The 25,359-nt window shown below is 47.3% G+C and overlaps 9 protein-coding genes across 16 annotated transcripts; 6 read left to right on the forward strand and 3 right to left on the reverse strand.

Moving 5' to 3' along the window:
• The first annotated feature begins 195 nt into the window (after positions 1-195).
• LOC108023004 (cytochrome P450 6g1) lies at positions 196-3,151 on the forward strand. The gene is made up of 4 exons (XM_017092235.3): positions 196-373; positions 904-1,401; positions 1,456-2,256; positions 2,314-3,151. Exons 2-4 carry the CDS (start codon positions 937-939, stop codon positions 2,620-2,622), a joined length of 1,575 nt encoding a protein of 524 aa, XP_016947724.2. The 5' UTR covers positions 196-373; positions 904-936; the 3' UTR covers positions 2,623-3,151.
• LOC108023089 (WASH complex subunit 1) lies at positions 3,145-4,921 on the reverse strand. Its single transcript, XM_017092346.3, has one exon. It carries the CDS (start codon positions 4,841-4,843, stop codon positions 3,344-3,346), a length of 1,500 nt encoding a protein of 499 aa, XP_016947835.1. The 5' UTR covers positions 4,844-4,921; the 3' UTR covers positions 3,145-3,343.
• Positions 4,922-5,108: 187 nt separating this feature from the next.
• LOC108022256 (protein transport protein Sec61 gamma-2 subunit) lies at positions 5,109-5,519 on the forward strand. The gene has a single exon (XM_017091115.2). The coding sequence runs from the start codon at positions 5,205-5,207 to the stop codon at positions 5,409-5,411; it is 207 nt and encodes a 68-aa protein (XP_016946604.1). The 5' UTR covers positions 5,109-5,204; the 3' UTR covers positions 5,412-5,519.
• Positions 5,520-6,123: 604 nt separating this feature from the next.
• On the forward strand, positions 6,124-16,645 carry LOC108022581 (pre-mRNA cleavage complex 2 protein Pcf11). 7 transcript variants are annotated; one of them, XM_050887099.1, is made up of 12 exons: positions 6,124-6,286; positions 7,235-7,498; positions 8,546-8,671; positions 8,741-8,956; positions 9,016-9,324; positions 9,385-10,039; positions 11,430-12,006; positions 12,063-12,168; positions 12,227-12,329; positions 12,452-14,782; positions 14,838-15,308; positions 15,381-16,645. In XM_050887099.1, the coding sequence occupies exons 2-12, from the start codon at positions 7,316-7,318 to the stop codon at positions 16,151-16,153; spliced, it is 5,850 nt and encodes a 1,949-aa protein (XP_050743056.1). In that variant the 5' UTR covers positions 6,124-6,286; positions 7,235-7,315; the 3' UTR covers positions 16,154-16,645. The 7 variants fall into 7 exon arrangements, with proteins under 7 accessions (XP_050743056.1, XP_016947089.1, XP_050743057.1 ...); XM_017091600.3 differs by having other exon boundaries at positions 11,454-12,006; XM_050887100.1 differs by having other exon boundaries at positions 11,724-12,006; positions 15,378-16,645.
• A 191-nt stretch (positions 16,646-16,836) lies between these two features.
• Positions 16,837-18,777, forward strand: LOC108022160 (U3 small nucleolar RNA-interacting protein 2). The gene is made up of 5 exons (XM_017091002.3): positions 16,837-17,005; positions 17,059-17,888; positions 17,951-18,148; positions 18,208-18,344; positions 18,409-18,777. Exons 1-5 carry the CDS (start codon positions 16,952-16,954, stop codon positions 18,645-18,647), a joined length of 1,458 nt encoding a protein of 485 aa, XP_016946491.1. The 5' UTR covers positions 16,837-16,951; the 3' UTR covers positions 18,648-18,777.
• Positions 18,778-19,331: 554 nt separating this feature from the next.
• Positions 19,332-20,499, forward strand: LOC108023010 (transmembrane protein 177). The gene is made up of 3 exons (XM_017092243.3): positions 19,332-19,536; positions 19,592-20,048; positions 20,112-20,499. The coding sequence occupies exons 1-3, from the start codon at positions 19,364-19,366 to the stop codon at positions 20,442-20,444; spliced, it is 963 nt and encodes a 320-aa protein (XP_016947732.1). The 5' UTR covers positions 19,332-19,363; the 3' UTR covers positions 20,445-20,499.
• Positions 20,431-22,564, reverse strand: LOC108023009 (BLOC-3 complex member HPS1). Its single transcript, XM_017092242.3, has one exon. It carries the CDS (start codon positions 22,462-22,464, stop codon positions 20,674-20,676), a length of 1,791 nt encoding a protein of 596 aa, XP_016947731.1. The 5' UTR covers positions 22,465-22,564; the 3' UTR covers positions 20,431-20,673.
• Positions 22,565-22,972: 408 nt separating this feature from the next.
• LOC108023081 (probable cytosolic iron-sulfur protein assembly protein Ciao1) lies at positions 22,973-24,218 on the forward strand. The gene has a single exon (XM_017092331.3). It carries the CDS (start codon positions 23,080-23,082, stop codon positions 24,085-24,087), a length of 1,008 nt encoding a protein of 335 aa, XP_016947820.1. The 5' UTR covers positions 22,973-23,079; the 3' UTR covers positions 24,088-24,218.
• LOC108023082 (DNA excision repair protein ERCC-1) lies at positions 24,202-25,332 on the reverse strand. Of its 2 annotated transcripts, none has more exons than XM_017092333.3 (3): positions 25,233-25,332; positions 24,475-25,161; positions 24,202-24,417 (listed from the first exon to the last, which is right to left on the reverse strand). In XM_017092333.3, the coding sequence occupies exons 2-3, from the start codon at positions 25,057-25,059 to the stop codon at positions 24,229-24,231; spliced, it is 774 nt and encodes a 257-aa protein (XP_016947822.1). In that variant the 5' UTR covers positions 25,060-25,161; positions 25,233-25,332; the 3' UTR covers positions 24,202-24,228. The 2 variants fall into 2 exon arrangements, with proteins under 2 accessions (XP_016947822.1, XP_043948211.1); XM_044092276.2 differs by having other exon boundaries at positions 24,475-25,073; positions 25,233-25,324.
• Between the last annotated feature and the right edge of the window lie 27 nt (positions 25,333-25,359).

The raw sequence follows: 25,359 nt of genomic DNA on the forward strand, positions 1-25,359 counted from the left end.
TTAATTTGCCTCCGTTTAATGATGAATATAAAGACTTATAATTAAAGCAACCCCGGTTTGTTTTGCTTTAGCTTATCGTTTCACACGATTTGTTTGTTTTTCATAACTTACAGCTTGTTTTTCACCACGCAGGTGAATTTGTATTCGCACTTCAAAGCGCTATCTCAGAACATTTGAGATGTATAAAAATGCGAGCACAGTCTGAAATCGCTTCGAGTGCAATGCGGGCAGCTTTAATTGTCGGTTGTGAGTTCGGGAGCTGAAAAATTAGAAGGACACGTTTCAAGGAAACTGATGAAAAACTAGTTGCCAAACCGGCCAGGTGCAAACTAAGTGCCCTATAGTCAACACATCTAGTGCTCAATAAAAAACAGTGAGTGTTTCAACTTAGGAATGGCATGCCTTAAAACAAAGCATGTTAATATTGAGAAATACAAATTTTTTAATATCCTGAAAAATATTAGAAAAATTCCGTACCTATAAACATCAACTACTTGGTATTTTAAAAAGTAAAGCATTAAATACTTCAGTGCTAGCCCGAACACACATTGTTTTGCATTATATCCTGAATTTTTGATGATATAGAAACAGAATAATTTAAATGTTCGGTCCCAACAAATGTTTGTTAAAAAATCTAAATAAAGATGTGCAAAAATTCCAGAGCGAGATAAACTCTAACTCTTAATGACTTTGCTTGCACATTTTCTTATCAAAATCTGGACGATAAGGTTTTGTTATTTTATTACAAAACCTGAAGAGTCTGTTTTTAATTAAGCTAAATTATACGTAAGTAAGTAAACCAAAACACTTAAGGGTATATATAAGCCTCTTGTTTGTAATAGAGATTAGAGTAAGGAGCACTGACCCAGACAATTTGAATAACAAACCGAGGACTGATTACAGAGTGCAAGATCTCATTGCGTCGTTAGCTGTAAGATGGCGCTGACGGAAGTCCTTTTCCTGGTGGTCGCTGTCCTGGTGGCGGTGTACATGTGGTTCCAGCGAAACCACAGCCATTGGGAGCGCAAGGGGATACCATATATCCCGCCCACACCGATAATAGGAAACACAAAGGTGGTCTTCAAGCTGGAGAACTCCTTTGGCATGCACCTCTCGGAGATCTACAATGACCCACGGGTCAAGGACGAGGCTGTAGTCGGAATATATTGCCTTAACAAGCCTGGCTTGATTATTCGCGATATAGAGCTGGTCAAATCGGTTCTGATTAAGGACTTTAACCGGTTCCACAACCGTTACGCCCGCTGTGATCCCCATCGCGATCCTTTGGGCTACAATAATCTGTTCTTCGTGAGGGATGCCCATTGGAAGGACATCCGTACGAAGCTCACTCCAGTTTTCACCAGTGGAAAGGTTAAGCAGATGTATACCCTGATGCAAGAGGTAATAAATGACCCAACTTTCTAATTTGAAATAAAATAATATTTTGCCACACAGATTGGCAAAGATCTGGAAGACGCCCTGAAGAGACATGGAGAGAAGTGCTCTGGCAAATACATTACCGAGATCAAGGAGATCTGCGCCCAGTTCTCCACGGACAGCATTGCCACCATCGCCTTCGGGATCCGTGCGAATAGCCTGCAGAACCCCAATGCCGAGTTCCGGAACTACGGACGCAAGTTGTTCACCTTTACCATATCCCGAGCCAAGGACTTTTTCGTGGCCTTCTTTCTGCCCAAGCTGGTGTCACTGCTGCGCATCCAGTTCTTCACTCCGGACTTTGCTCAGTTCATGCGGACAACCATTGGCCATGTGATGCAGGAAAGGGAGCGAACGGGCCTGCTGCGCAATGATCTGATTGATGTTTTGGTGGGTCTGCGCAAGGAGGCGGCGGCGGAGCCCTCGAAGCCGCACTATGCCAAGAACCAGGACTTTCTAGTGGCTCAAGCGGGAGTATTCTTCAATGCCGGATTCGAGACCTCCTCCTCGACCATGTCCTTTGCTCTGTATGAGTTGGCCAAGCATCCGGAGATGCAGCAACGTTTGCGGCAGGAGATCAACGAAGCTCTGCTGGAGGGCGGTGGCACATTGCCCTACGAGAAGATCCAATCCCTGGAGTACTTGGCCATGGTGGTGGATGAGGTGCTGCGCATGTACCCGGTACTGCCGTTCCTGGACCGTGAGTACGAGAGTGTGAAGGGGGAGCCGGATCTAAGTCTGAAGCCGTTCTACGACTATTCCTATGAGAACGGAACCCCTGTCTTTATACCAGTCTATGCCCTGCAACACGACCCAAAGGTATTCTTTTGCATTATCATGTTTATCATATTAACTCTTCCCTTCCCCCTCCCCCAGTACTGGACAAATCCCAGCCAGTTCGATCCGGAGCGCTTCTCTCCCGAGAACCGCAAGTCCATCGTGGCCATGGCTTATCAGCCCTTCGGATCCGGACCCCACAACTGCATCGGCAGTAGAATTGGTCTTCTCCAAGCCAAACTAGGACTCGTCAGCCTGCTAAAGAATCACTCGGTTAGGACTTGTGAGGCTACCATGAAGAAGATGAGTTTCGATCCCAAGGGTTTTGTGCTGCAGGCCGAAGGTGGTATTCACCTGGAGATTGTAAACGATCGTCTTTACGAGGAGAGTGCCGCTCTGGTCCATTAGTTGAGGTAGAGAAGTATAGTCAGTAGAAGTAGATAGTGGAAATGCTTGGCTGACGGGGTAATCGCCTTTTGACAGCTGACACTTGCTTTTGATAAAGTTGTAACACACATTATACAATAATACGCCCCAGAAGCGGCGCCGGTATATTGAATAAAAACAACATTATTATAAAATAACCTCTAATCTGTAAACCTGACAGCGATCAATATGAGCCACCAATAAATAAATGTGAGCTTGAGAAAAACTTGAATGCATATGCATTTAGAAATATAATAATAACATAAAAATCGATGAAACTACATATAAACACAATGAAATCACATATCTAAGACCAGGGCCTATGTTCGTATAGCCAATAGTACTTACTTATTGTACACATTTTGCCCGGGAAGAAAGCACGCAACTTGCCACTCAAAGTGACTGCCAACCAATTAATTATTTAAATATAAATAAGATTAGTTGTTTTTTGAACTTTTGCCAAATGTGGTGCTGTTATTAATATGTAACTAAAAGAAACCCAAATAATTTATTTGTTTCTTTTATTCAACTTGTTAAATTTTATCTATATAATTTGGCATGCTCGCTCGGGCACAGAATTTGGAATTCGTTCTAGAGATTGGTATAATTTAAGCTAGAGCAGCTACTGCTTAAAGCCAGCCAAGGCACTTAACCGGTGCTAAAGCTACATAAACAAGGAGAAATCCGGTTATTGCTGCATCCACTAGTTCCACCCGTCTTCATCATCCTCGGAGCGCGCATCGTCACTGGACTGAGATCCCTTTCGGGGCTGCACCGGTGGTGGAATCACCCGAGACAGCTGCTGCATCAGGGGATTGCCAGCCGTGGCCTCCCCGGGATTCTGGTTTCCAGAGATTCCCTTCCTTCGAAGCATCAGCTTATTGTGCAGGTCCGCCATTAGGTCACCAGTGGCAGCGGCTCCCGCCTTGGAGCGTGTGTTGTCCACCACATCGAGCGGAGCGGCCGCCTGCGACCGAAGACGTCCGCCGTGGACTCCGCCGGCATTTCTTATGGCGGCCATTAGCTCAGATCGCGGATCTTCAGTGGGTGGAGGCGGTGGGGGCATTTTGAGAGGTGTTGATGGTGAGGGAGACAGTGGCTTCACAGCTCCGTTGGTGGGGAAAGGTGGCGGCGATGGAATCCTCTTCGACTGCTCTGGCGGGGGAGGTGGTGGCGGCGGTGGTGGCGGTGGAGGAGGCGGAGCCGTCGTGACTGGCGATGGACACTGTCCCAGACCCGTCTTTCTCGTCGGTCCTGGAATGTGCGTCTGTGCCGCGATGGCTTGCACTGTGATCTCTTGCTCCTCCAGACCCAAATCTGGGAGCTCTGGCAGGTCACCGAACTGCTGGGAAGGGGCAATGGGTGTCTGCTCCTCCACAGGCTCATACTGCAGATCATTGGCTATACCCGGCAGATCGGGAAGATCCATCGGAACATCGATAGCGGGAGCAGCTAGGGCAGCAGGATTGTAGCGCAGATCCCCGGCTGGCGTAGCCAGTTTGGTGGTGCCATGGGCCAGCGAGTGAGGAGCCGGAGCCAACAGCTTCTCGGCGGTGGGCCTTGAACACTGACTGGCTACTCGGCGGGCACCTTGCGGCGGTAAAGAGCGCTTCCAGGCATTCAGATCCTCGCCATAGGCAAACTCATTGGTGTTAAAGCGCATCAGGGAGGGCACAGAACGAATTCCGGCTAAGGGAAGGGCTCCCAGGCCTGCAGTGCGGTTGGTTATCTTCCGTTCGACGACCAGCGGCGACTCGTGCTCCCGTTCGCCACGCACATGGAAGAAGATGTCGGCATCCTCCTGCTTCTGGTCCGTGTTGCTGTGGCTGCTGTATTGGCGCTGCGACTGCTGCTCATCCTGCTCCTCCATCAGCGGATTCGATACCACCTGTGGAAAGGTGGCTGGGAGCGGGGCCAGGACGTCGCTGGCCGGAAAGCGGGCGGGTGCAAAAATCTGGATGGCCCGCTTGGAGCCAACGAGCGCATCGATTTTCGCCTGGGCGCGCTTCACACGATTGTTTATGTCCTCAACCTTTGAACCATTTCTCGCCAAGCGGGCATCGATTCGCTCGAAAATGGAGTTTATGGTTTTGTGTAGACAGTCCAGGGCCTGGGCTGCTTGGATTATGGTGTCCTCGTGGTGCAGGTCGGTGGCTATGATGGACACCTGGTAGGGGCTGTGCAGGTAAGGTGATTCCTCCATTTTTGATTGGCAAAAATATCACATATTTATTGCAATTTTTTGGTGCTCTTGGTGGTGTGACCGTTTGCAGAAAAGTAGAGAAACATTAATTAGTAATTTTATATTATGGGCCATAAAAAAATTTAAAATAAATTTTAGTTACTTAAAAATTAATCAAAAAATAAAGAAATACATTGGTTATTCAAAATAATAGATAATTTATCAATACTGAATTTTAAACACCCCTTTCTACTGCTATCCATTTTTTGTAAGTTTTGACTCATGGATCTGGTAACACTTAAACTATAAGAATCAACACGGCAGCAAACTGATATCAGTCAAGTTAGGTGAAAATTTTCAGTTGAATACCCGTTAATTCACAATGGACAAAGTCGTTAAATTCGCCGAGCCTGGACGCGCCTTCGCCAAGGACTCCATTCGTCTGGTGAAGCGCTGCACAAAGCCCGACCGTAAGGAGTTCCAAAAAATTGCCATCGCCACCGCCGTGGGCTTCTGCATAATGGGCTTCATCGGTTTCTTTGTAAAACTGATACACATCCCCATTAACAACATCATCGTGGGCTCCTAAAAAGCAACAGGTGGACATGGGACCAGAAAGAACGATAAGATAAAATACAATGTAGCTTACGATTCCAGACAAAACCCCATGAAATACAAATTAGTTTTGGATTCTGTATACACGTATTTTTTGTCTTGGGCAGAACTATTTGAAGATAAGGAATTGGGCGACAAGAGATTTCGGTGGTAACGGGTCCCTGGCTAGGGACCCCCAGTTTACAAAGTACTTTTAATAACCCTTTTGAATTCCCATTACTTGTAAAATTAAAGGCATTGCATTCGTTGAAAAGTATGTAACAGTTTTTCGCATCCAATAAAAAGTATAGAAACAAATATTTTACTTACATATTTATCTGTTGTACTATAACTATTACGTTTATCACTCACTATCAGTAATAACAAAAAGATTTATGTACTATAGGTAAATAAATTTGTTGTGCTAAAAAATAAAAATAGTAAGGGTATTCCCTGAACAGGTGTTGAAGCCATTTTAAGCTAATCATACAGTTTTACATGTTTTGCTTATAAAATTCAACAGGTACAATTGATTAAATTTCTGTTGAATTTTGAAGAACTGAGTAGTTAAACAATTTAGGGAAGTACCCATAGTAACGCAACAAGTGGAAGTACCCAAGACGTTTTAAAATTAAAATCGAATGTTGTTTCGAAAAACATCGGACTTATCGAATATGGCGACTATCGAAGCCATTCCACCCCTAATCCTTACTACGGCCACACTTAGTCGAGTAGCTCATGAAAAATACATCGCAGTTGTTACGTGAGAGTTTTCAAACGCTAATTTTTATATATTAACAGTGCTTTTATGAAATTTTTTCTTCGCAAAAGTGTCTGGCAGTGATTGTACAAATGTATTAGCATAAAAAGGTATGTTTTCGAATGTTCTTGCGGCGTAGAAAGTGCTTTCAAATCGAACTGAAAATTCGCGTGTGCATGTGTTGGTATCATAAACGTGGCTTTGTCTGAGGCTAAAAAGCTGTTAAATAGGGCAAAAAACAAGAAAGTCTAATTAAAAACATAAACGTATTGCATTTATGGTTAAAACAAAGTCAGAAGTGCCCAGACATGCTCCTTTTTGGTTATTTTATTTGGCAAGCCACACATGCGAAAAATATACCTCATGGTCGCCATATTGAATTTTCGTTGCCATCGTGCCTGTGTATGTATATAACAAAGTGGCTTGTTGTTTGTGGACGCGCGTGATTGTTTACTTCTGCGGTAGATTATATGCATAGTCAGTTATCGGGGATTACCCCAGCCTTTTACCGTTAGCCTTAACCCTCTAAATAGTTTTTACATAAAACACTTAAAAATAACCAACATATGGATCAAAGGTTAATGGTCTTATCATTAACTTTGAAAAGAAATTAGTTTTTCAGAAGTGGATTATAAAGTCAGTGCCGTTCCCAAAGATATAATTTTATGCTTCAAAATGTTCACTAACCCTTCTCAACAAGTAAATAGTGCAAGTAAACACAACGATAATATTTTTATGCATTTCACTTGGCATATAAAGGTTCAATAGAGGGTTACTTTTAACAGTATACCTTTCTAATTATATATACCTTTCCCCTAAAACAAAACCTTTAATAAATGTTTCTAGTACAGGTTTCACAGCTTCAATACATGTTTCTCCTAAATGTCACCAAAAGAGATTTCTGTGACATCCCCCTAGGGGGTCAAAGAAAACTATATTATATCCATTTCATCTTGAAAAAACAAGGATATTATCCATCCATTTCTTTATATAATAAACTCAATAAAGTTAGCAAAGTTTTTCAAGTCATTTAACAAGCTTAATATTTTTCCTTCCAGCCAAAACCTAGCAACTGCGACTACTTCAAACCCAAAAACTTGATCAACAGCAGGATCAAGAGCTTGGAGTCGGAGTTCACAATGGATCAGCTATTTCAGAGCTACCGCGACGATGAGCGGAGGATAGGCGAGGAATACCTGTCCAGCCTGCAGGACCTCAACTGCAATAGCAAGCCGCTCATCAATATGCTCACCATGCTCGCCGAGGAGAACATAAACTACGCCCACATCATCGTCAAAGTGGTGGAATATTACATCAGCCAGGTTAACAAAACAAAAGCGTATTTACTTAAAAACCAAGACACTCCAGCTTACACACAGCGAACAGAAGGTCGACACAAAAAGTGATTTTCCATGTCGAAATTGTGATAGAATGTGTAGTTTATTTTTTATACGACTGCCGTTTATTTGCAGGCAAAACCAACGAAGGCCCTATCCCATAGTTTCAATGCTTTTCTCATATCTTCTTTGGGTTTTCCTGCAAACACTCGGGCACAAGTGCTAGATAGGTTCTTAATAATCTTAATATTTATCAAATAACTTGGGTTTTAAGACGTGACTGATTTCGATCCTCTACAAAAGGTAAGGTAAAAAAGTTTAACCTGCTCCTCGTTTCTTATTTCTTTCTACTTTGGATACCAGAGTTTAAAGCTAAGGAATAACAAACAAACTTAAAGAAAACTGAAAAATCAAATAAAAAGAGAAAATACTTAAACAATTGTCACCAAGTTGTCTTTTATTTTATACAAAAACATTGACTGCTTACAATCAATCAGAAAATTGATGTGCAGCAATTTTTGTATTACCAAAAGAGAAAAGCAAGTTTTGGTAAAAGTAAAAACCTGCAGCTAAACTGAAATTAAAAGCCATAAGTCTTATAAGTAGTAAACCCTGTAAATTTTTTTTGTTTACCACATATTCATGGTGGAATTTCCATTTACATTCACTCCGAAAAGGGAACAAACCTGTTAACATCTACGCAAACACATATAAGCTTAATGTTTGGAGACCCAAAATATACGTAGTTTCCCATGTCAGGACCCATATTTTGCAAAATATTCCTCTTCGGTAGACATTTGCTTGAGTTCGGTCGCCTTGCCGCAGGATATAAAAAAACCCAGCAGCCGCTGGAGGAGGACAACTTCGTTGGATGATCGCTGACCCTGCTGTTGTGTTGTCTGCCTGCCTGTCTATTCAGATCAGCTCAGCTGACCCTTAGTCCTCTGCCCCTTTGTCTGAATCTGTGCTAGCGACGTTCCGTAGACACTTATTGTTCTTTATTTCTTACCTATTTTACCAAACTTTAAACAGGTGGCGCCCGAATTTAAATTGCCCATACTATATTTAATTGATTCGATAGTAAAGAATGTGAAAAGCAGCTACGTCCAATTGTTTGGGCAATGCATAGTCAACATATTCCTGCACGCCTTTGAGTCGGTAAGTGGCTATAATCACACCACATGGCTTACTCTTTCATGGCTTTTTTTTCTTATTTCTCTTCCGCAGGTTCAGCACTCACAGTCGCAGCTCTTGGAAAAGGTGAGGGAGCGCATGTATGCTCTGCGACAGACCTGGAACGAGGTCTTCCCGCCCTCCAAGATGTACGCCCTAGATGTGAAGGTGAAGCAGCTGGATAACAACTGGCCCATCACCGCCAAACAGCCAGCTAAAAAAATTCACGTCAATCCGGCCATTCATGTGAACCCTGACTTTCTGAAACCGGTAAGCGGAATCAAGAAACATTAAAAACCCGTCAATGGATTAATATATCCTTCGTTTAGGGTATGGTTCCTGTGATGCCCGTCAACCCCACACTGCCCAGCGACATGGAGGAGATACTGCAGGCCAAGACTCGCGAACTGTTGGAGCTCAAGAAGCGTAAACTAGAGCTTGAGCTAGAGCAAACCAAAAAGCATTTAGAGGAGCAGGAGCGTCAGCTAAACCAGGCCACTGACGCGATAACTGGGGCTCCGATGATCATGCCTGCCCCGCCAGCAGCTGCTATTCGTCCGCCCATCATGGATCCCGGCCTTGCAATGCGTAATCAACGGGCTCCTGGAGCAATGCCCAATATGCCAGTGGCACCGCAGGTAAATTAGAAAATGAGAGGTGAAATTTGTACAAAGTCTAATGCTTTAATGGACTTTCAGCAATTTGCCAACAAGCCAAAGGTAAATCCAGTCAATCCGGCGATGTTGAACTCTGTACGCCCGCGAGATCCGCGACTAGCCCGTCAAATGCAGCCGCAGGCAGCTCCCGCACGCAACGACCCCCGCCTGGAGGCCAAGTCCAGCTCCTCCTCACAAAAATCTAGTCGATCGCGCAGCAAATCGCCTGTGCGCAACAGCAGTAGTCGCTCGGGAAAGAGTGGAAACTCCCATCACAGCAGCTTGTCGAGCCGCAAGCGCAGCGAGTCCAAGAGCTCCACAGCCTCCTCGTCCTCATCGGGCTCTGATGTGCGACACAAGGGCGGCAACAGCAGCTCCACTAACCAATCGCCGGCAAAGCGATCCGGCAAGCACTCATCTAAGGAGCAGTCGGAACGCTATGTGCGGAATGGCTCTCCATCGGGATCATCGAAGCGCAAGAGCAGCTCTCCGAGTAGCTCGCCCTCCAAGTCAAAGCGCAGCGCTTCCCACAAATCTTCGTCCTCATCTTCGTCGCGAGGCAAGGCATCTTCAGGGCGATCGCGCAGTCGATCTCCACTCTTCATGGACGTTGACCTGCGCAGCAAGTCACCAGAGCCCAAGGCGACATCTCTACCTCCAGCAGCAGCATCTAAAGCACCAAATGATTTAGAGAAACGTAAGAAACAACTTTTAATTCTAATCTCACACTTGTTAGCGACCAGCCAAGTCGTCTTCGACTCGGAACCTAGACCTACAGACAGCTTAGTTGAAAATTCAGAAATGATGAACCACAATGGCGGCACCCGATGGCTTAGGCAGGTGGGAGGGCGGTGTTTTGGGACCGTGCGTGGTTGACAAGTGGAAAACTTCTGCGCTGCTATTACCGAAGTCTGTGATACGTAAAACTGTGATACCAAATGTGATGTTCACAACAATATATCGCTTATAATTTTATAATACTCGATTGCCTTAAATAAGTTCCTGCTGAACTGCAATCCGAGGTGCTTTTTTCAAATCTTCTGCTCCCATCAGTCTATTACTGATTAACACTATTAACATAAATTGTTTATAAAAAAAATTCGTCAACGTCTGGATTTTGCACGTACTTCGTTGTTTTCTGGCCCATATTTGTTGGGAAGGGGGAATTTGTTTCGTTTAGGGCAACTAACCTCCAACCATTAATCGAATATTTATGCCATATTTTTTTTATAAATACTTAAGAGTGCGTTAAAGAATTCATAAAACCTTTAAAATTCTAAATCAAAGTGTAAATAAAATGTGATGAAAAACCTTTTGCATTCCAAGTTGTTTTAATTAATGCAAAATGTAGCCAGGTGCCGCCTTTGGTGTAACTTAAAGTTGATTTTCGTTTTGTGAATGTCAAATTAAAAGCGAACCAAAACTAAGCCATAATAATTAAACTGTGAAGTATTTCTTGTACCTTAAACCGATTATTGATAAACACTGATTAGATGAAGAACGACTTAAATAAAATAAAGACTGCAGTTTTAATTTTGTCTTGTTAACAACCGTGTGTGAACCCTAAGTGAACCAACATTTTTAAACTTAAATCCAAATCTTTGGAAACTCTAGAACCAGATTAAGTTTAGTTTTATTTTAAGCGTACTTTGTAGTTGGCTTCCATGTAAATACGAGCCAGCTATCTGTATCCGTAAATGTATCTATATTATTTTGTATTTGTAGAACGGCACTTTTATTCCCCTTTTTTATAGTCTTTAATAATATAACCATTTTATTTGATTTCTTATAGTCTAACTCTGATTTCGCATTGGTTCCCCAACGGAGCCCGCGGATTTCTTAAATTATGATTTATGCATTAGTTCTCATGTACATTTCTCTAGCCCGATTGTTGTGCCTGGTGTTTGTTGGCCTTGTTCCCCTTATGATTTCGCCACCTAGTTCCCCGATTTGGTTTGCTTAGCACTTTCTGCCCTTATTTCTTCCCCTTTTCGTTGTTCTTTTGCTTTTATCTGATTACTGATTACCAAATCCTCTGCCGTAAGAAAAAAAACATTGTGTGCCCACAAGCAAAATCAATTTTCTAGCTACATTTCAAATACTCGAACCAGGCCCTCCTCCAGCTCCTCCAAGTCCGCCGATTATAGATGTATCGAGTATGGACATTGACTTGAGGCGGCCAAAGACGCCGCCTCCGCCAACATTCGACTCATCGGAAGGCCTCGACCCGAAGGAATCAAATAGTGGCAACATCAGCAGCACAATAATAGTAGCTAGTGGCGCATCCAACGCCTCCCCGCCAACCGCGTCCACTTCCAAATTGCCCGCAAAAGTGTCGTTCAAAATACAAAAACAGTTTAATAAATTAGAAAAATCTACAGCGAATCTATCAACAGCATCACTGCTTAACCCCAATTCCACGACTTCAGCAGCCACAGCAGCATCATCATCATCTCTAGTCAGGCAGCCGTCGCCCAGTCCCTCGTCCCTTCCCTCGCAGGGTATTGTATCCGACGCCCTGCAGCAGTCGATCAACAAGTTGCTCCAGGTGCAAGGTGGCTCTGGTGTCGCCGAGAAGCGTCCCGCCGACGACCTGCCGCCTGAGATCGGCGACGAGGAGCAACCGCCGCAGCAGAAGCGCAGCAAGTCAACCAAACTGGATGCGTAAGTGATGGCTAGAGTCCTCAGGGGATAGTTTCTCATATAGATGGCTTTCTTAGTCTCTTTGGCAGTGAAGATGTGGACTTGCGTCGCGAGATTCCAGCTGTGAAGCCAGGAGTAATCGTTGTGGAAGACGACTCCATGGATAACTGCGATGTCAGCAAGGTAAGATTAATTTATAAGTGTTTTTTTTTATTTTTTATAATTTTATTTTCACCCTCAGCCGACAAAGAAGTCTGCTTCGCCTCCAAAAAAGGCCACGTTGGAAGAACTGCGTGCCAAATTGGCAAATTCAGCTAGAATCCAAAATAAGCAGAGTAAGTCTGGTAAGTAACTATAAAGGATTAAACCAAATATAGTTGTTTTATTTACTGAAGTTAAACAATATGATTTAATAATAATATCAGCTAGCATAACCTAATCGTATTATTTTTTTGACACCCTTTAGATAAGGGAAAGGATCAGGCCGTCTCACAGCGCCTTAAGCAGCTCGCCGAGCTGAAAGTCAACGACGATTCCCAGGAAGCGCACGACGAGAAGATGCGCACGATTCTCAGCCAGGCCCAAGAGATGTACGAGAATCACAGCATGAATCAGGAGCAGTACAAGGATCTAGTGCAAAAAGTGGTGGCCATTAATGAGAACAGCAAGTTGAAGGATGCCCGACGACGAGACGATGATCTCGAGCGCAATGCGGCCAGGGATGCAGTGCTACGCAAGCGCATTCCCAAGCTGAAGGGCAACGAAAATCATTCCTCTGGCTCACCGCGTAGCGATGGTTCACCCCGCTACGAGGATCAGCCGACGCCCGCCCCTGAGAAAGCCCCAATCAAAAGGGATAAATCCAAGAGGGATGTAAAGCGTCGCAAGCCCAGCAAGTGGGGTGATCAAGTGGATCCGACTGCTGCCCAGCGCAGCGCTTGGCAATTACCACCCAATGTCAACAATAATAATAATAACATCAATAAGAGGGGCGGGATCCAAATGCCCGTTCAGCCCCAGGCTGCATTCCGTGGCATGCCTTGGCAACAGCCACCGGCCATGGTGATGGCCCAGTCTGCAGTTCCCCCGCCACCGCAACCGCCATCGATGATTGGTATGCCACCCGTGCCGCCCGTGACCATGACCAAGGCAATCAATTCCCTTGACAACCCCATGGCAGATGTGGTGCGCAGCATAACGATCGACGGAGGATCCAAGGAGATTCGCTTCTACAACCAGGTAGCCATCATCTTCATGGATGGCGATCAACCGCATGAAATTGGTTTCCAGCAGGGTCAGCGGGTCATCCTAATAGATCACAATGAACCACTACCGCTTTGCTTCAACGACGACTACAAGCCATTCCAGTTGGATGGCCAGCTGCACCGCATCCGCTTCGGCTTCCCGTCCCGCGAACTCTACATTGACGAGCACTGGTACGAGATCTACTTTGGTGGTCCCCCCGTGTCGCTGCCCATTGGAAACAAAATGCATGTCATCAAGGCAGAGGGTCCACCGCCCAACGTGGACATTGGTCGAGTGCGACGGGATCTTGTTGTAGGCAAGATCAATATGATTGTGGATGCGCACACTATTGTGCCGCTCTTCCTGGACGCCAGACAACAGACCTTCCAGCTGGGAGCGGAGCAACATTCGCTGCAATTTGTGGACAGTTTTCTATACGCTTTGCTCGATGGGCAGCTGCAGAAGATCGAATACGGTGGCCTTCCGAAGGGCATGACTCTAAATGGCGGTCGCAGCTGCTTCATTCGGTTTGGCACGTTGCCCAAGGGAGTCATAGCGGGCAAAACCCATGTGGCGGATATGGTGTACATTAAGACTGAAGCTCCGGCAGAGCCACCCAAGCCGCCTCCAATGATTGTGAAGCCACCGCCCGTGGTGGAGCAACCCAAACCGGCTCCTGTTGCTGCCATTCCTCCTATTTCGCTGCCAGCAGCCGCCGCTGCGCTGGAAAGCTTGAACATTAATGACTTGTTTCAAAAGCTTGTTTCCTCTGGAATAATTGGTGGTGCTGCTGCTGCGCCGGCTAAGCCAGCTGTAGATTCAGCACCCAAAGAAGCAGCTACGAAGTCCAGCGAAGCCTCACCTGCACCTGCAGCAGCTGCTCCTGCTCCAGCGCCTGCTGGTCCCCCCTTGGAGCCCATCAAACGCATTGATCTCCGCAAGCCAGAGACCATCAAGACTCGCCAAGCGGCGGTCGTAGCCACGCTTTACCTGGGAATGCAGTGCAGCAGCTGTGGAGTACGCTTCCCACCAGAGCAAACCATAAAGTACAGCCAACACTTGGATTGGCACTTCCGCCAGAACAGGAGGGAGCGGGATTCCACTAGGAAGGTAACCTCCCGGCGATGGTTTTACGATCTCAATGATTGGCGGCAATACGAGGAAATCGAAGATGTGGAGGAGCGAGAAAAGAACTTCCTTGAGGCGCAGGGACAGCCTGGCGGTATTGAGGCCTTCGAGGAACTCTCTCAGCAACGGTCGCTGGATTCACCGGTGCCAACGTGCGCCGCTGGAACTGATGATGTGGATCACTGCTGCGATATGTGCCACGAGAAATTCGAGCAGTTCTACAACGAAGAGCTCGAGGAGTGGCATCTGCGATGCGCCATCCGTGTGGAGGACAAGATCTACCATCCACTGTGCTACGAGGACTTCAAGGCCTCGTTGAATCCCCCGGCGGAGGTGAAATCCGACAAGGATGTGGACATGAATAACACCGATGATAATGCCATGGATACGCTGATTAAAGTGGAAGACGACGATGATGATGAAGGTGGGTTTAACATTAATAAATGCAAACGGTCCGGTAATAATCATTTGTTCAATAGGTACAGCCAAACCACCGCAGCCAATTGTAGATGACGATGACGACGATGTCATCGTGCTGCCCAATGAGGAGCCCAGTGTCACGGAGATCGTCGACGACGACGACGAGGACGAATATGTCCCGGGCAACGTGACACGAGCGGACATGGGCAACGAGTCCCAGGACAAGCCAGAGTCCAGTTCCTCCGAGACAAAGGAAGCGGAGAAAGAGAAGCTTGGTGAACAGCCCCAAAGCGAATCGGCCAACGAGTCGGATGTGGAAATCCAAGAGCCAAACATTCCCTTTACCGATCTGGACACCTATGTGGAGAAGGAGATGGATGAGGCCACCAGGGAGGCGCTGCTCAACGTGAAGATCAAGGAAGAGCCCAAGGACGAGTATGAGGACGACGAGGACGATGGCTTCGAGGACGTGGGCACGGTGGTCTCCCTGCTGCCGCTGCCCGACGACGAGATCTCCATACACAGCAGCGGTAAGTTCTCAAATATCCTCCGTCTGCCCTCAGTAAATGATCAAGTTGCTCAATCGTCTGGCATCCTAGCAGAAACTCAAACACATACCATCGGCTCGTCGGCCTCGCCGGCCACCATTGAGCGGCCCGCATCGGTGACCTCGCTCTCCTTGCCCGCCAACGACGCGGACGAGGTGGAGCAGCAGGCAGATGCCGCCGCCGCCGATACGGAGGCGGAACTGAACGGAGAGAAGCAGGAGTCCACGCATAACCTGAGCGCAGTGGGTCCGGCGTTACCTTTGGCTAGCATAGTTAATAAAATAAAGATAAATATCACTAAGAATACGAGTAGTAATAGTCATAATAGTGCCTCCAACGCAACGACGACGGACACGCAAGTCTCGGCCATCAGCGTCATCGGTGGATCAGGAGGAGCAGCAGCAGCTGGCGGTGGCGGTGCATCCGGAGGCGGAGAGGCCACGCAGCAGCAGGTGAACGCCATTCAAACCATTTCCACCATTCCAGTGCTGTGCGGCGGCAACACGTTCGTGCCGAAGATTGCGACCAGCACCACGTCCTCCAACGCAATCAGCTCGATCTCGGTGATTGGCAGCAGCTACGGCGGAAGCAGCAGCAGCAGCAACAATGGCGGACGGAGCGCAAGTTCCACCGCCTCATCCTCTGCAGCTGCCTCGCTTCCGGCGGAGACGGCCAGCCGGAAATCACCCACACCGCCGCCTGCAGCCGTGGAGCCGGATCCGGAACCCGTCGTCGAGTTGAAGCCGGCGCTGCGCAACGCCACGCTCAAGCGGACGAAGAAGGTGCACAACGGCATCGAAACGTCAGGCCTGTGCTCGATCATGTAAATCGTGACCCCTGACCAGGCCATGATTATTCCTATTTAATTTTTACTACGATTACTTTTACACGTTACTTAGTTTTAGATAGCCAGCGAGACGTTCTCCCCCGGAGATCGTCGCCTCGTGATCCGTAGGTACCCGATATTTCCCCCCAAAATACGGCGCATACACACTCGTCCAAAATAATTTATTAACGAAAACAATACTGGCAAAATTTAATAAAAAACACTTTCAGAATAAAAACAGAGTATACATAATTTGTGATAACTTTATAACACTAGCGAACTAACCACATTTCTTTGAACATTTTGACCACATCAAGCCCAACAATGTGTAATATTGCGTATTTTTTATGCCGAATTGAGAAAATAAACAACGAAATATGAATCCAACCGCAGATATTTAATCCATTCTTTTATGCTTTTTAGTTGTTAGTTGATTTATAACCGAAATATATAACTAATGAATTCTTAATAAAGGGATATATTAAATAAAAAGGTCAACATTTTTTAATTGTTGGGAGGGAGGTAGGGGCTATAGTTATGTTTGTAAGATAGTTTAGTTAAGTTTTGTAGTGCTGTACAAATTTGAAAAATTGGCGCTCCTTTGAGGGTTGCCATATTGGTTGAGAGTTTTATTTTCAATCAGCTAGCTGGTAAGCAGTGGCAAAACAGCTGACTTGATAGAAATGCACTAAAATTGGCCTCGCGCTTGGTTGTATGCACGTGGGCACGTTCCCTCGTTTAAATTAAGTTTTTTATCGTAAATATTGAATTAAACCCGCTGAACTAGCTTTTTTCCGACATGTCGTCTTCCTTCTTCCTCAAACCAGGTGCCAAGGGCACCAAAAAGCGCAAGGTAAGTGAAAACCACCGGGAAAACGGAGGCAGCACCTGTAACGCTTCTCAAAGATTCCCGCAGCAACAACAAAGGGAAAGCCCCTCAAAAAAGGCGGAAAAGCGGGAAAATCCGGGCCTGCAGCCGGAGGAGCACCACTGCCAAAGAAGCAGCGGCGTCCAAAGGAGGACGACGAGGAGATCGCCAGCGAGGATGAGGAGTACAACAGTGATCTGGGCGGCGAGGGCAACACGCTCGCCTTTTCCTCCGACGAAGGCGAGGAGGAGACGCCACAGGACAAGCGCCTCCGTCTGGCCAAGCAGTATCTCTCCGAGATCGAGCGGCAGGAGGCGGATCGCGCCGAGGATCGGGAGCTGGCCCAGAGCGTGGAGCAGCGCCTGCAAACGGAATACCTGGACAGCGTGGGCAAACTTCGCCGGAACATCGCTGGCAGCCTTAAAACCTGCGACTCGAGCCGCATCCTTAAGCACAAGCTGCACCACACGCCCATCTGCGCCCTGGCACTGAGTCCGGATGGTAAATTCCTCTACACCGGAGCCAAATCGCAATTCCTGCTCAAATGGTGCACGGAAACGGGGAAAGTGCTGGACAAATCCGATGTCCTGTCGCATCGCGAGGAACCCGAAACGGGCAAAAAGAGGCGCTCTCACGTCATCGCCATCTGCCTGTCCTCGGATATGAAGTTTCTGGCCCTGGCCGAGGGCGGTCCCAACATCCAAATCTGGTGTCCACAGACGATGAAGCATCTGAAGACTCTAAAAGGTCACCGAGACAGTGTGGCAGGTCTGGTTTTCCGCAAGGGAACACATGATTTATACTCGGCGGCCAAAGATCGGTCGGTAAAAATTTGGTCCCTTGATGAGATGGCTTATGTGGAGAGTTTGTGAGTAGTAAACTGAAAGTACTCTTGAATAGATGCACCCCTTACCCGCCTTTCTCCTTTAGATTCGGTCACCAAACGGCAGTGACCAGCATAGATGCCCTCAGTCGAGAGCGTGCCATTACCGCCGGCGGATCGGATTGTTCCTTGCGCATCTGGAAGATCACGGAGGAGTCGCAGCTTATCTACAACGGGCACAAAGAAAGCATTGAGTGCGTCAAATACATCAACGATGAGCACTTTGTATCCGGTGGAATGGATGGGTAAGCGAGAAGCCATTTAATAAATCCAGTGAAGTAAAGAAATAACTTTGTCTTCACAGTGCTATTGGCTTGTGGAGCGCCTTGAAGAAGAAGCCCATTTGCACGACACAATTGGCGCACGGATTGGGAGACAATGGCGTGGCAAACTGGATAACTGCTATTGCTGTTGTGGTCAACACGGATTTAGTGGCAACAGGTGGGCTATCACTCTTATTTCATCATGCTAATTGTAGTTAATCTCAACCCTGTAACGCTTTCAGGCTCCTGTGATGGTTGCGTGCGTCTCTGGCAGACTAATCCCAATGCGCGCAAGATGAACCTGATCCAGAGCATACCCATCGCCGGTTTCATCAACGGACTGACCTTCAATGCCGATGGCACCAAGTTGTATGTGGCCGCCGGCCAGGAGCACCGCCTGGGTCGCTGGTGGCGACTCAAGGATACCAAGAACCAAGTAGTTGTAGTCGACGTTAAGTTACAGAGCGCGGCCAGCAGTTAGTTTAACTTCTAAGCTTAAGTAAAGTTGTATAGTTCTTATAACAAGATACGGCGTGAAAAAATATAACTAAAAAAGAGATTTGAACCTTCTGCTTGGAGGTTTAGATTTGTTTATTTTTTAAAACATGAAATGTGAAGAGTTTTGTTTTCTGGATATAACCAATACCAGTTTTTGTCTAAAGTTTAATATTAGAAAATTAATATGGGTATTGAAACTGAAAAAGGTAGATTGTAAAGGTTTAATGTTTTTCTTAGAAAGTTTTTGCCAGCAAGTTTTCCGCAATTACACCTATTAGATTCTGGTTTAAAGTGTTTTTCATTGAAATAGCTAAAACTTGATAATAACTAAATTAATTTATAAAAGATTATTTGCTATGATTCATGTTTTACTTTTCAAAAGTTTTAAAAAACTATTTGTGGAATACCTCTTTTAGGTTCTTGTCTAGGCTATATTTCAGTAGCACAGTTATGGTCGTAGGTTGTTATAAAAGTATTTTAAAAATAAGTTTATAAATCAAAAATTTATTAGTATAAAATACATGCTTAAGTTTAATTTTGGTTCATTGTTAATACTTTTTTTAACTGTTGTATAAACATCACATTTGGCTACTAAATACTTTTTTAAATTGTTGTTCCCTACTTGGTTCTGGTCTAGGCTATGTTTCAATACCACAGTTATGGTCACCCTGGCACTGTTACAAAACAACAAGAGCTGAGATGCAGCCGAAATTAAAAGCCGGTGGGGGAATATTCTCCTTTTTCAAGACTGAAACTGGCCGGAAGCTGGTCTTCTATGCGGCGGGAGCCACCACAGTGGGCCTCTTCGTGGGCAACTTCCTGCCGCACACGTTTGGCCTGAAGTATTACCGGGACTTCGTGCAGTGCTACCAGTGGGTGAGCAAATGGTTGTAGCTGGAGCCATTGTGACAGCTTATCCCTTCGCAGGCATGGCGTGGCCCGGCCAGTTCCGGAGGCAGTGCAGCAGCGCCTGGAGAAGGCCTTGGATCAGTTGGGCCTGACGCCCTTTGAGCGCAAGTTCGTGAAGCCATTCACCGTCTTCGGATTCGATCTGTTCCAGGCGGGCACCACCAAGTTGCGATTCGGAGGCGCCTTGGGCATTCCCGTCAACTATGGTTACGGCAGTCCGGAGGAGATTAAGCGGGCGGACATTCGCTTCAGGGACCAACAGATCAGCTGGAGTTCTCCCAGCGGAAAGCTCCTGGAAGAGGCCATCGTTCTGAACGAGGACGAGCAGATCTTTGGGTTGAGCAAGGCGGTGCTGCAGCTGCAAACTCACCGGGTGCTCCTCAACTCGATCTTTCCCAGCGTTAGCTTCCTCATGGTGTACACCATGGGTCACTTCCTGAACCTGCGTCTCGACCTGTTTGCGCGCCATGGAAGCGTGAGTGTTTCCCAGAATTTGTACTACTAAGGCCTTAAACTGATTCCTTTTTTCGATCCTCAGGTGCGCTTTGTGCTTTACAGCATTCTGGGACTCTTTGGCCTGGGCATCTGGTCGTTTATGAAGGACTATAACCAGGTGTCTACGGACGCGGAGATTGACAAGCGGCTGGCCAGCATGGGAGCACAGTTCGTGGCCGCCGGAGCCAGCTTCTACGATAAGCATTTAAAGAAGAACATCGCGTTGAGGGATCTTATTGGCGACGACACCTACACCGCCCTGGGCAATGAGAACTACATGATTCGGCAGAAATCCATGCCCCTGACAGCCCGCAAATCCTTCTTCCTCGAGAAGCTGGAGGAAATCAAAAAGGCGCAAGAGCTTGAAGCGCAATAAACACATTTATTGTTACGTTTTTATTGAATATTGAGAAAAAATATGTTTCCAGTTATTTTACAAATATCTTTATGGTACGTAGCCTATAACAAACAGTAGATAGTTGTCCTTAACCTAAGGAATTTCGATTGGATTATCTCCTCAAAGAGTCTCTCAAATTGACTAGAAATCATGTTCTAACGCTGGAAATGTTGCATGGAATGCAAAGATTGCACGAGGATAGACGTGTTTAAAAGGTTTCCTCGCCCACCACATCGCTGATCGTGGCCACCAGTCGCCGGGCATGCTCCACGGCACAGGTCGCGGTGACCAGTCCCAGGTGGATGCAGTACAGCTCGTAGACGCGCACTTTGGCCGGCGTCAGCTTGGGAAAGCACAAATCAGCCAGATCGTGGTAATAGTCCATGGTTAGAGCGCCTGGTTCGGTTGGAGACTTGGAACCATTGCCGCTAGCTGCTCCAGAGGAGAGGAAGTGCTGCTGCAAATCCGTGTTGGTGTTGAGAATGCCACCCGACAGATCCTCGAACCAGAGAAAGTAGGAGTAATGGAATGCCTTGTCCTTCCACATCACCGCAGTCTGGCCCTTCTTGAGGTAGCTCCTCGAGATCTCTACCATGCTCCAGAGCTTCGTTTTGGGCACCAGCTGATTGGGTCGCAGATCCGGAGCCAGCATTTGTCCCTTGCTACGGTTTACATACATGAAGTGCACCAGGCCGGGAAAGTCCTCCAAGTAAGCGTCGATGGATATGTTGCGAGTGGCCTTGACGGCCAGGAACTCAGCGAACTCCAGCAGCTTGGCCTCAACATTGGCCGCAGTATCGGACAGTTGGTCCAGCTCGTGGACACAGGAGCTGTCGCAGCAGGCCAGCGTGAATATCTGCTTTAGTTCCTCCCCAAACGAGGGAAGATTGGACTCGATCCTCACCAGAAGCTCCCGCTCGTAGCTTTTAAAGTACTCGGTGTACATCTTTTTCAGGTTCTCCCATTTGGCCGCGAACTTCTTGGTGCAGTTCTCCAGGTCATCTGTTTCCGATCGCTGCTTCAGGTATCTCTTCAAAGCGTTGATTGCTTGAACAATGAAAGATTCGAGATTGTCGTAGGCTGGCTTCAGGGCATCAGAATCGCCCTGATGCTGCACGGCCACGATCTTCTGGAGCACAAAGAACGAGTCATAGATGCAACTGGTCAGCGGCATGTGGGCGTACTCAATGACCTGGAGGAGCACTTGGTTGCCGTGCAGGCGTGAGATGTGTACAATGCTGGGAACGCAACCGGAGTTGACGTCGTGGGAGACTCCTTGCAGGAACACAGCCACTGCCCGCTGTGACGGGGATTTGGGTTCCTGGAGGGCACGCGCCGTGAGGCTCAGGAAGAGCAAGTCGGCGGCAGCGAGCGGCAGAGCTTGCCGGGTGCTGTTGACGGCCACCAGTTTGTGGGAAACGAGCAACAGGGCATGGGCCCGGGGCAATCCCAGCTGCCGAATATGCTCCAGCGTGGCGTCCAACGTCAGATGCACCGTCCTCTTCAGTTCCGTGTTGATGACCAGCTTGGGCATGGCCTCGAGCAAGTACGTCTGGTCCTCCTGCCACAACAGAGTCTCGTAGGTCTCGAGGCACTGCGTCAGCAGCTCCTGCTGCATGGCCCCCGCCTGGGCGGCAAACAAGTTGGCACCATAGCAGTAGCGTGTCAGCGTTATGGCCACACCCATTTGGCGTCCCAGCAGGTCGACGGGAATCTGTCCGATCTTCAGGAAGGTGAAGCCCAACAGTTCGCCAAACACCAAATTGAAGCCCTGCTCGCACTGAAGACTTGAGTAGGCGTTATCGAACTGACACTGCATTATGCGCTGGGAGCCAACGATGGGGCTGAAAATCTGCAGCAGGACGTTGCTGTCCAGGGGGCAGCCGGGTCGGAGCAGACCCTGCAATTGGGCCACATTCCGGATCTTCTGCGTGAGCGGCTCGTTCAGTTTCTGGAACACAACGTCGTTGGCGCTGTTAAACACAATCAGTCCGTTCATTTTCTTATCAGCATCAGCAAAACACTAAATACACAACAAAACTTTCTCCGCTCTCTCGCAGGTGCTGGGCAACGTAACGGAATGCTGTTTGCTCTGATAAGGAAAGGTTACCTCTGGCATACGGCGTTACCCAACACTGCCCGTGCTCAGTGCTGAGCAAGGGAACTCCTTTAAAGCTAGACTATAGCTACTTTAGCTGATTAAATCACTATTTAAGAAAACACAAATTTGTTTGTATTATTGAACTCTATTTTTGCATTATTAGTTGCCAGGTAAGACGTTAATGTACTCAAAATATTTGAAATTAAGACTCCAAAATACTCGCCTAAAAAAATAGAATAGAAAAGTACAGAAAACGGTACGAACGTAAGGATTTTTATCATTACTTAGCATTATATATTTATATACTTTTAAAGCAAATTGAGTTTTTGACAAGGACAAGTGTAATTAACCCCTGGCTTTTTCCAGAGACATAAGGATAAAACATCTAAATGGGCTTCTACTGACGTTTTGCAGCACTGAGAACAGCTGACTCTCTTCCTCTTGCCACATGCGCTTTTGTTATCAAATTTGGACAGACAGTGATTTATCCACTGATACAGCTCTTGGACAGCAATGGGACGATTGATTCTAGAACACACTCTTCAGGGCCACAAGGGACGCATCTGGGGAGTGTCGTGGCACCCCAAGGGCAACGTATTCGCCTCCTGCGGCGAGGACAAGGCGATCCGCATTTGGTCGCTGACCGGGAACACTTGGAGCACAAAGACCATTCTGTCCGACGGTCACAAGCGCACCATCCGCGAGATCCGGTGGTCTCCATGCGGCCAGTACTTGGCTTCGGCCAGCTTCGATGCCACCACAGCGATCTGGTCGAAATCGTCGGGAGAATTTGAATGCAACGCCACCTTGGAGGGTCACGAGAACGAGGTGAAGAGCGTTGCCTGGTCGCGTTCCGGTGGACTGCTGGCCACCTGTTCGCGGGACAAGTCAGTGTGGATCTGGGAGGTGGCTGGGGACGATGAATTCGAGTGCGCCGCCGTTCTGAATGCGCACACACAGGACGTCAAGCGTGTGGTGTGGCATCCGACCAAGGAGGTCCTGGCCTCCGCCTCGTACGACAACACCATTAAAATGTTCGTCGAGAGCCCCCTGGACAACGACTGGGACTGCACGGCCACGCTATCTTCGCACACAAGCACCGTCTGGAGCATTGACTTCGATGCGGAGGGCGAGCGCTTGGTATCCTGCAGCGACGACACCACGATAAAGATCTGGCGAGCCTATGACCCCGGCAATGCAGCCGGAGTGGCCACACCCGACAAGCAGACCGTGTGGAAGTGTGTCTGCACCCTTTCCGGCCATCACGCGCGAGCCGTCTACGATGTGTCCTGGTGCAAGCTGACGGGTCTGATAGCCACTGCCTGTGGCGATGATGGCATCCGCGTCTTCAAGGAGACCAGCGACTCCAAGCCGGACGAACCCACGTTCGAACAAATCACTGCGGAAGAGGGTGCCCACGACCAGGACGTTAATTCGGTGCAGTGGAATCCAGTTGTGGCCGGGCAACTGATCTCCTGCAGCGATGACGGCACCATCAAGATTTGGAAAGTGACCGAGTAGCAAACCGATCAATATGTGGTATATTTAAGTGGTTAAAAAATGATGGAATTTAATTTTTTGTACAGTTTATGTGTAATAAGAAATTGAAGTATTCAAATGACGTGTGAAATAGATAACACATAACTTTGGGATGCGTAAAAGCTACTTGCTGAGGAAGGGCTCGTGCAGGGTTTTGTACAGCTTCTTGGCCTTCCGGGGACCCAGTCCCATCACCTGGGACAACCGCTCCTCGCTGGCAGTGATGATGTTGCCCAGGTTGCCGAAGGTTTGCAGCAGGGTGACGGCGTCCGTCTTGTTCACCGGCTTGATGTTGGTAAGAGCAGCCACAAGCTGAAAAACACTTGACTTACATATTTCATCACCTGATGGGTATTTCACAACAAGTACCTTTTGATGCGGATTGGACTCCACCCGCTCCATGATCAAATCTGGCGGGCGCTTCTCGAACTGTTTATAGGTCTCAATGATTTTTCCCGCCTCCTCGGCGTTCCAGGCCAACATCATGGTCAGATCGGCCAGAAGCGAGATCCTGGTCAGGCTCTTGAGGGCGTTGTGTGGCTCCGGAGTGTCCACTTGAACCAGGAGCACTCGGAGCTCGTACATTTTGCCCAGAGCTTTCAGTCGCTGGCAGATGTAGTCCGGATTGAGATTGTGATATTTTAGGGACAGGTAGAGAACGCAGGATGTCCGACCCACAACATAGTCGGGCACGATATCATCTCGGAACTCCAGAGGAACATTGAGGATGGACTTCAGGATGGGATTGCCGCGTTGTTTGCTGTGGACAAGTACGCTGTGGGGATTGGATGGCGGCTTGGCGGGCACAGGATTGGCGGATGCGGAACTTGACGTGCTGCTACTGGAACTGGTAGCCGGTGGAGCAGCTTCAACCACTTTGGGTTGCTTTGCCGCCGAGGGCATTTCCATGGAGCCCAGAACATCGTTAAAGGAATCGTCGTCAAAGTCGTCCATTCTTAGTGTTTAAACTTGAAATGTTTGAAATAAAAAAGCTCGCAGCGCGGTTAAAACTCGAGTGACAAAGTCAAGCCAAATGCATAAATTCGTTAGTCAACTCTTAATAATGTATGTTGATATGGAAGCCTTTAATTAGTAAGAGAGTAAAGCACAAATTAATCACAAATTACCTTTTTCGAATAGACTTTTTCACATTTATCAGACTTCTTCCTTGAGGTAAACAGTACGCGATTCGTCACTATGTGGACAACTGCAATCGTTTATCGATATAGCTACCGCTTCGGATTTTAGCGTATT

Source organism: Drosophila biarmipes, chromosome 2R (assembly GCF_025231255.1).
Source record: "Drosophila biarmipes strain raj3 chromosome 2R, RU_DBia_V1.1, whole genome shotgun sequence".
Classification (NCBI taxonomy): Eukaryota; Metazoa; Arthropoda; class Insecta; order Diptera; family Drosophilidae; genus Drosophila; species Drosophila biarmipes.

Coding starts and splice junctions, on each gene's coding strand:
- LOC108023004 (XM_017092235.3), top strand. CDS start 937: ATGGCGCTGACGGAAGTCCTTTTCCTGGTGGTCGCTGTCCTGGTGGCG. Junction 1,402..1,455: donor TGTATACCCTGATGCAAGAG/GTAATAAATGAC, acceptor TTTGCCACACAG/ATTGGCAAAGATCTGGAAGA. Junction 2,257..2,313: donor CCCTGCAACACGACCCAAAG/GTATTCTTTTGC, acceptor CCCCTCCCCCAG/TACTGGACAAATCCCAGCCA.
- LOC108023089 (XM_017092346.3), bottom strand. CDS start 4,843: ATGGAGGAATCACCTTACCTGCACAGCCCCTACCAGGTGTCCATCATA.
- LOC108022256 (XM_017091115.2), top strand. CDS start 5,205: ATGGACAAAGTCGTTAAATTCGCCGAGCCTGGACGCGCCTTCGCCAAG.
- LOC108022581 (XM_050887099.1), top strand. CDS start 7,316: ATGGATCAGCTATTTCAGAGCTACCGCGACGATGAGCGGAGGATAGGC. Junction 12,007..12,062: donor AAGTCAACCAAACTGGATGC/GTAAGTGATGGC, acceptor TGGCTTTCTTAG/TCTCTTTGGCAGTGAAGATG. Junction 14,783..14,837: donor AGACGACGATGATGATGAAG/GTGGGTTTAACA, acceptor TTTGTTCAATAG/GTACAGCCAAACCACCGCAG.
- LOC108022160 (XM_017091002.3), top strand. CDS start 16,952: ATGTCGTCTTCCTTCTTCCTCAAACCAGGTGCCAAGGGCACCAAAAAG. Junction 17,889..17,950: donor ATGGCTTATGTGGAGAGTTT/GTGAGTAGTAAA, acceptor TTTCTCCTTTAG/ATTCGGTCACCAAACGGCAG. Junction 18,345..18,408: donor CACGGATTTAGTGGCAACAG/GTGGGCTATCAC, acceptor TAACGCTTTCAG/GCTCCTGTGATGGTTGCGTG.
- LOC108023010 (XM_017092243.3), top strand. CDS start 19,364: ATGCAGCCGAAATTAAAAGCCGGTGGGGGAATATTCTCCTTTTTCAAG. Junction 19,537..19,591: donor GACTTCGTGCAGTGCTACCA/GTGGGTGAGCAA, acceptor ATCCCTTCGCAG/GCATGGCGTGGCCCGGCCAG. Junction 20,049..20,111: donor TGTTTGCGCGCCATGGAAGC/GTGAGTGTTTCC, acceptor TTCGATCCTCAG/GTGCGCTTTGTGCTTTACAG.
- LOC108023009 (XM_017092242.3), bottom strand. CDS start 22,464: ATGAACGGACTGATTGTGTTTAACAGCGCCAACGACGTTGTGTTCCAG.
- LOC108023081 (XM_017092331.3), top strand. CDS start 23,080: ATGGGACGATTGATTCTAGAACACACTCTTCAGGGCCACAAGGGACGC.
- LOC108023082 (XM_017092333.3), bottom strand. CDS start 25,059: ATGGACGACTTTGACGACGATTCCTTTAACGATGTTCTGGGCTCCATG. Junction 24,418..24,474: donor AGTCCAATCCGCATCAAAAG/GTACTTGTTGTG, acceptor AGTGTTTTTCAG/CTTGTGGCTGCTCTTACCAA.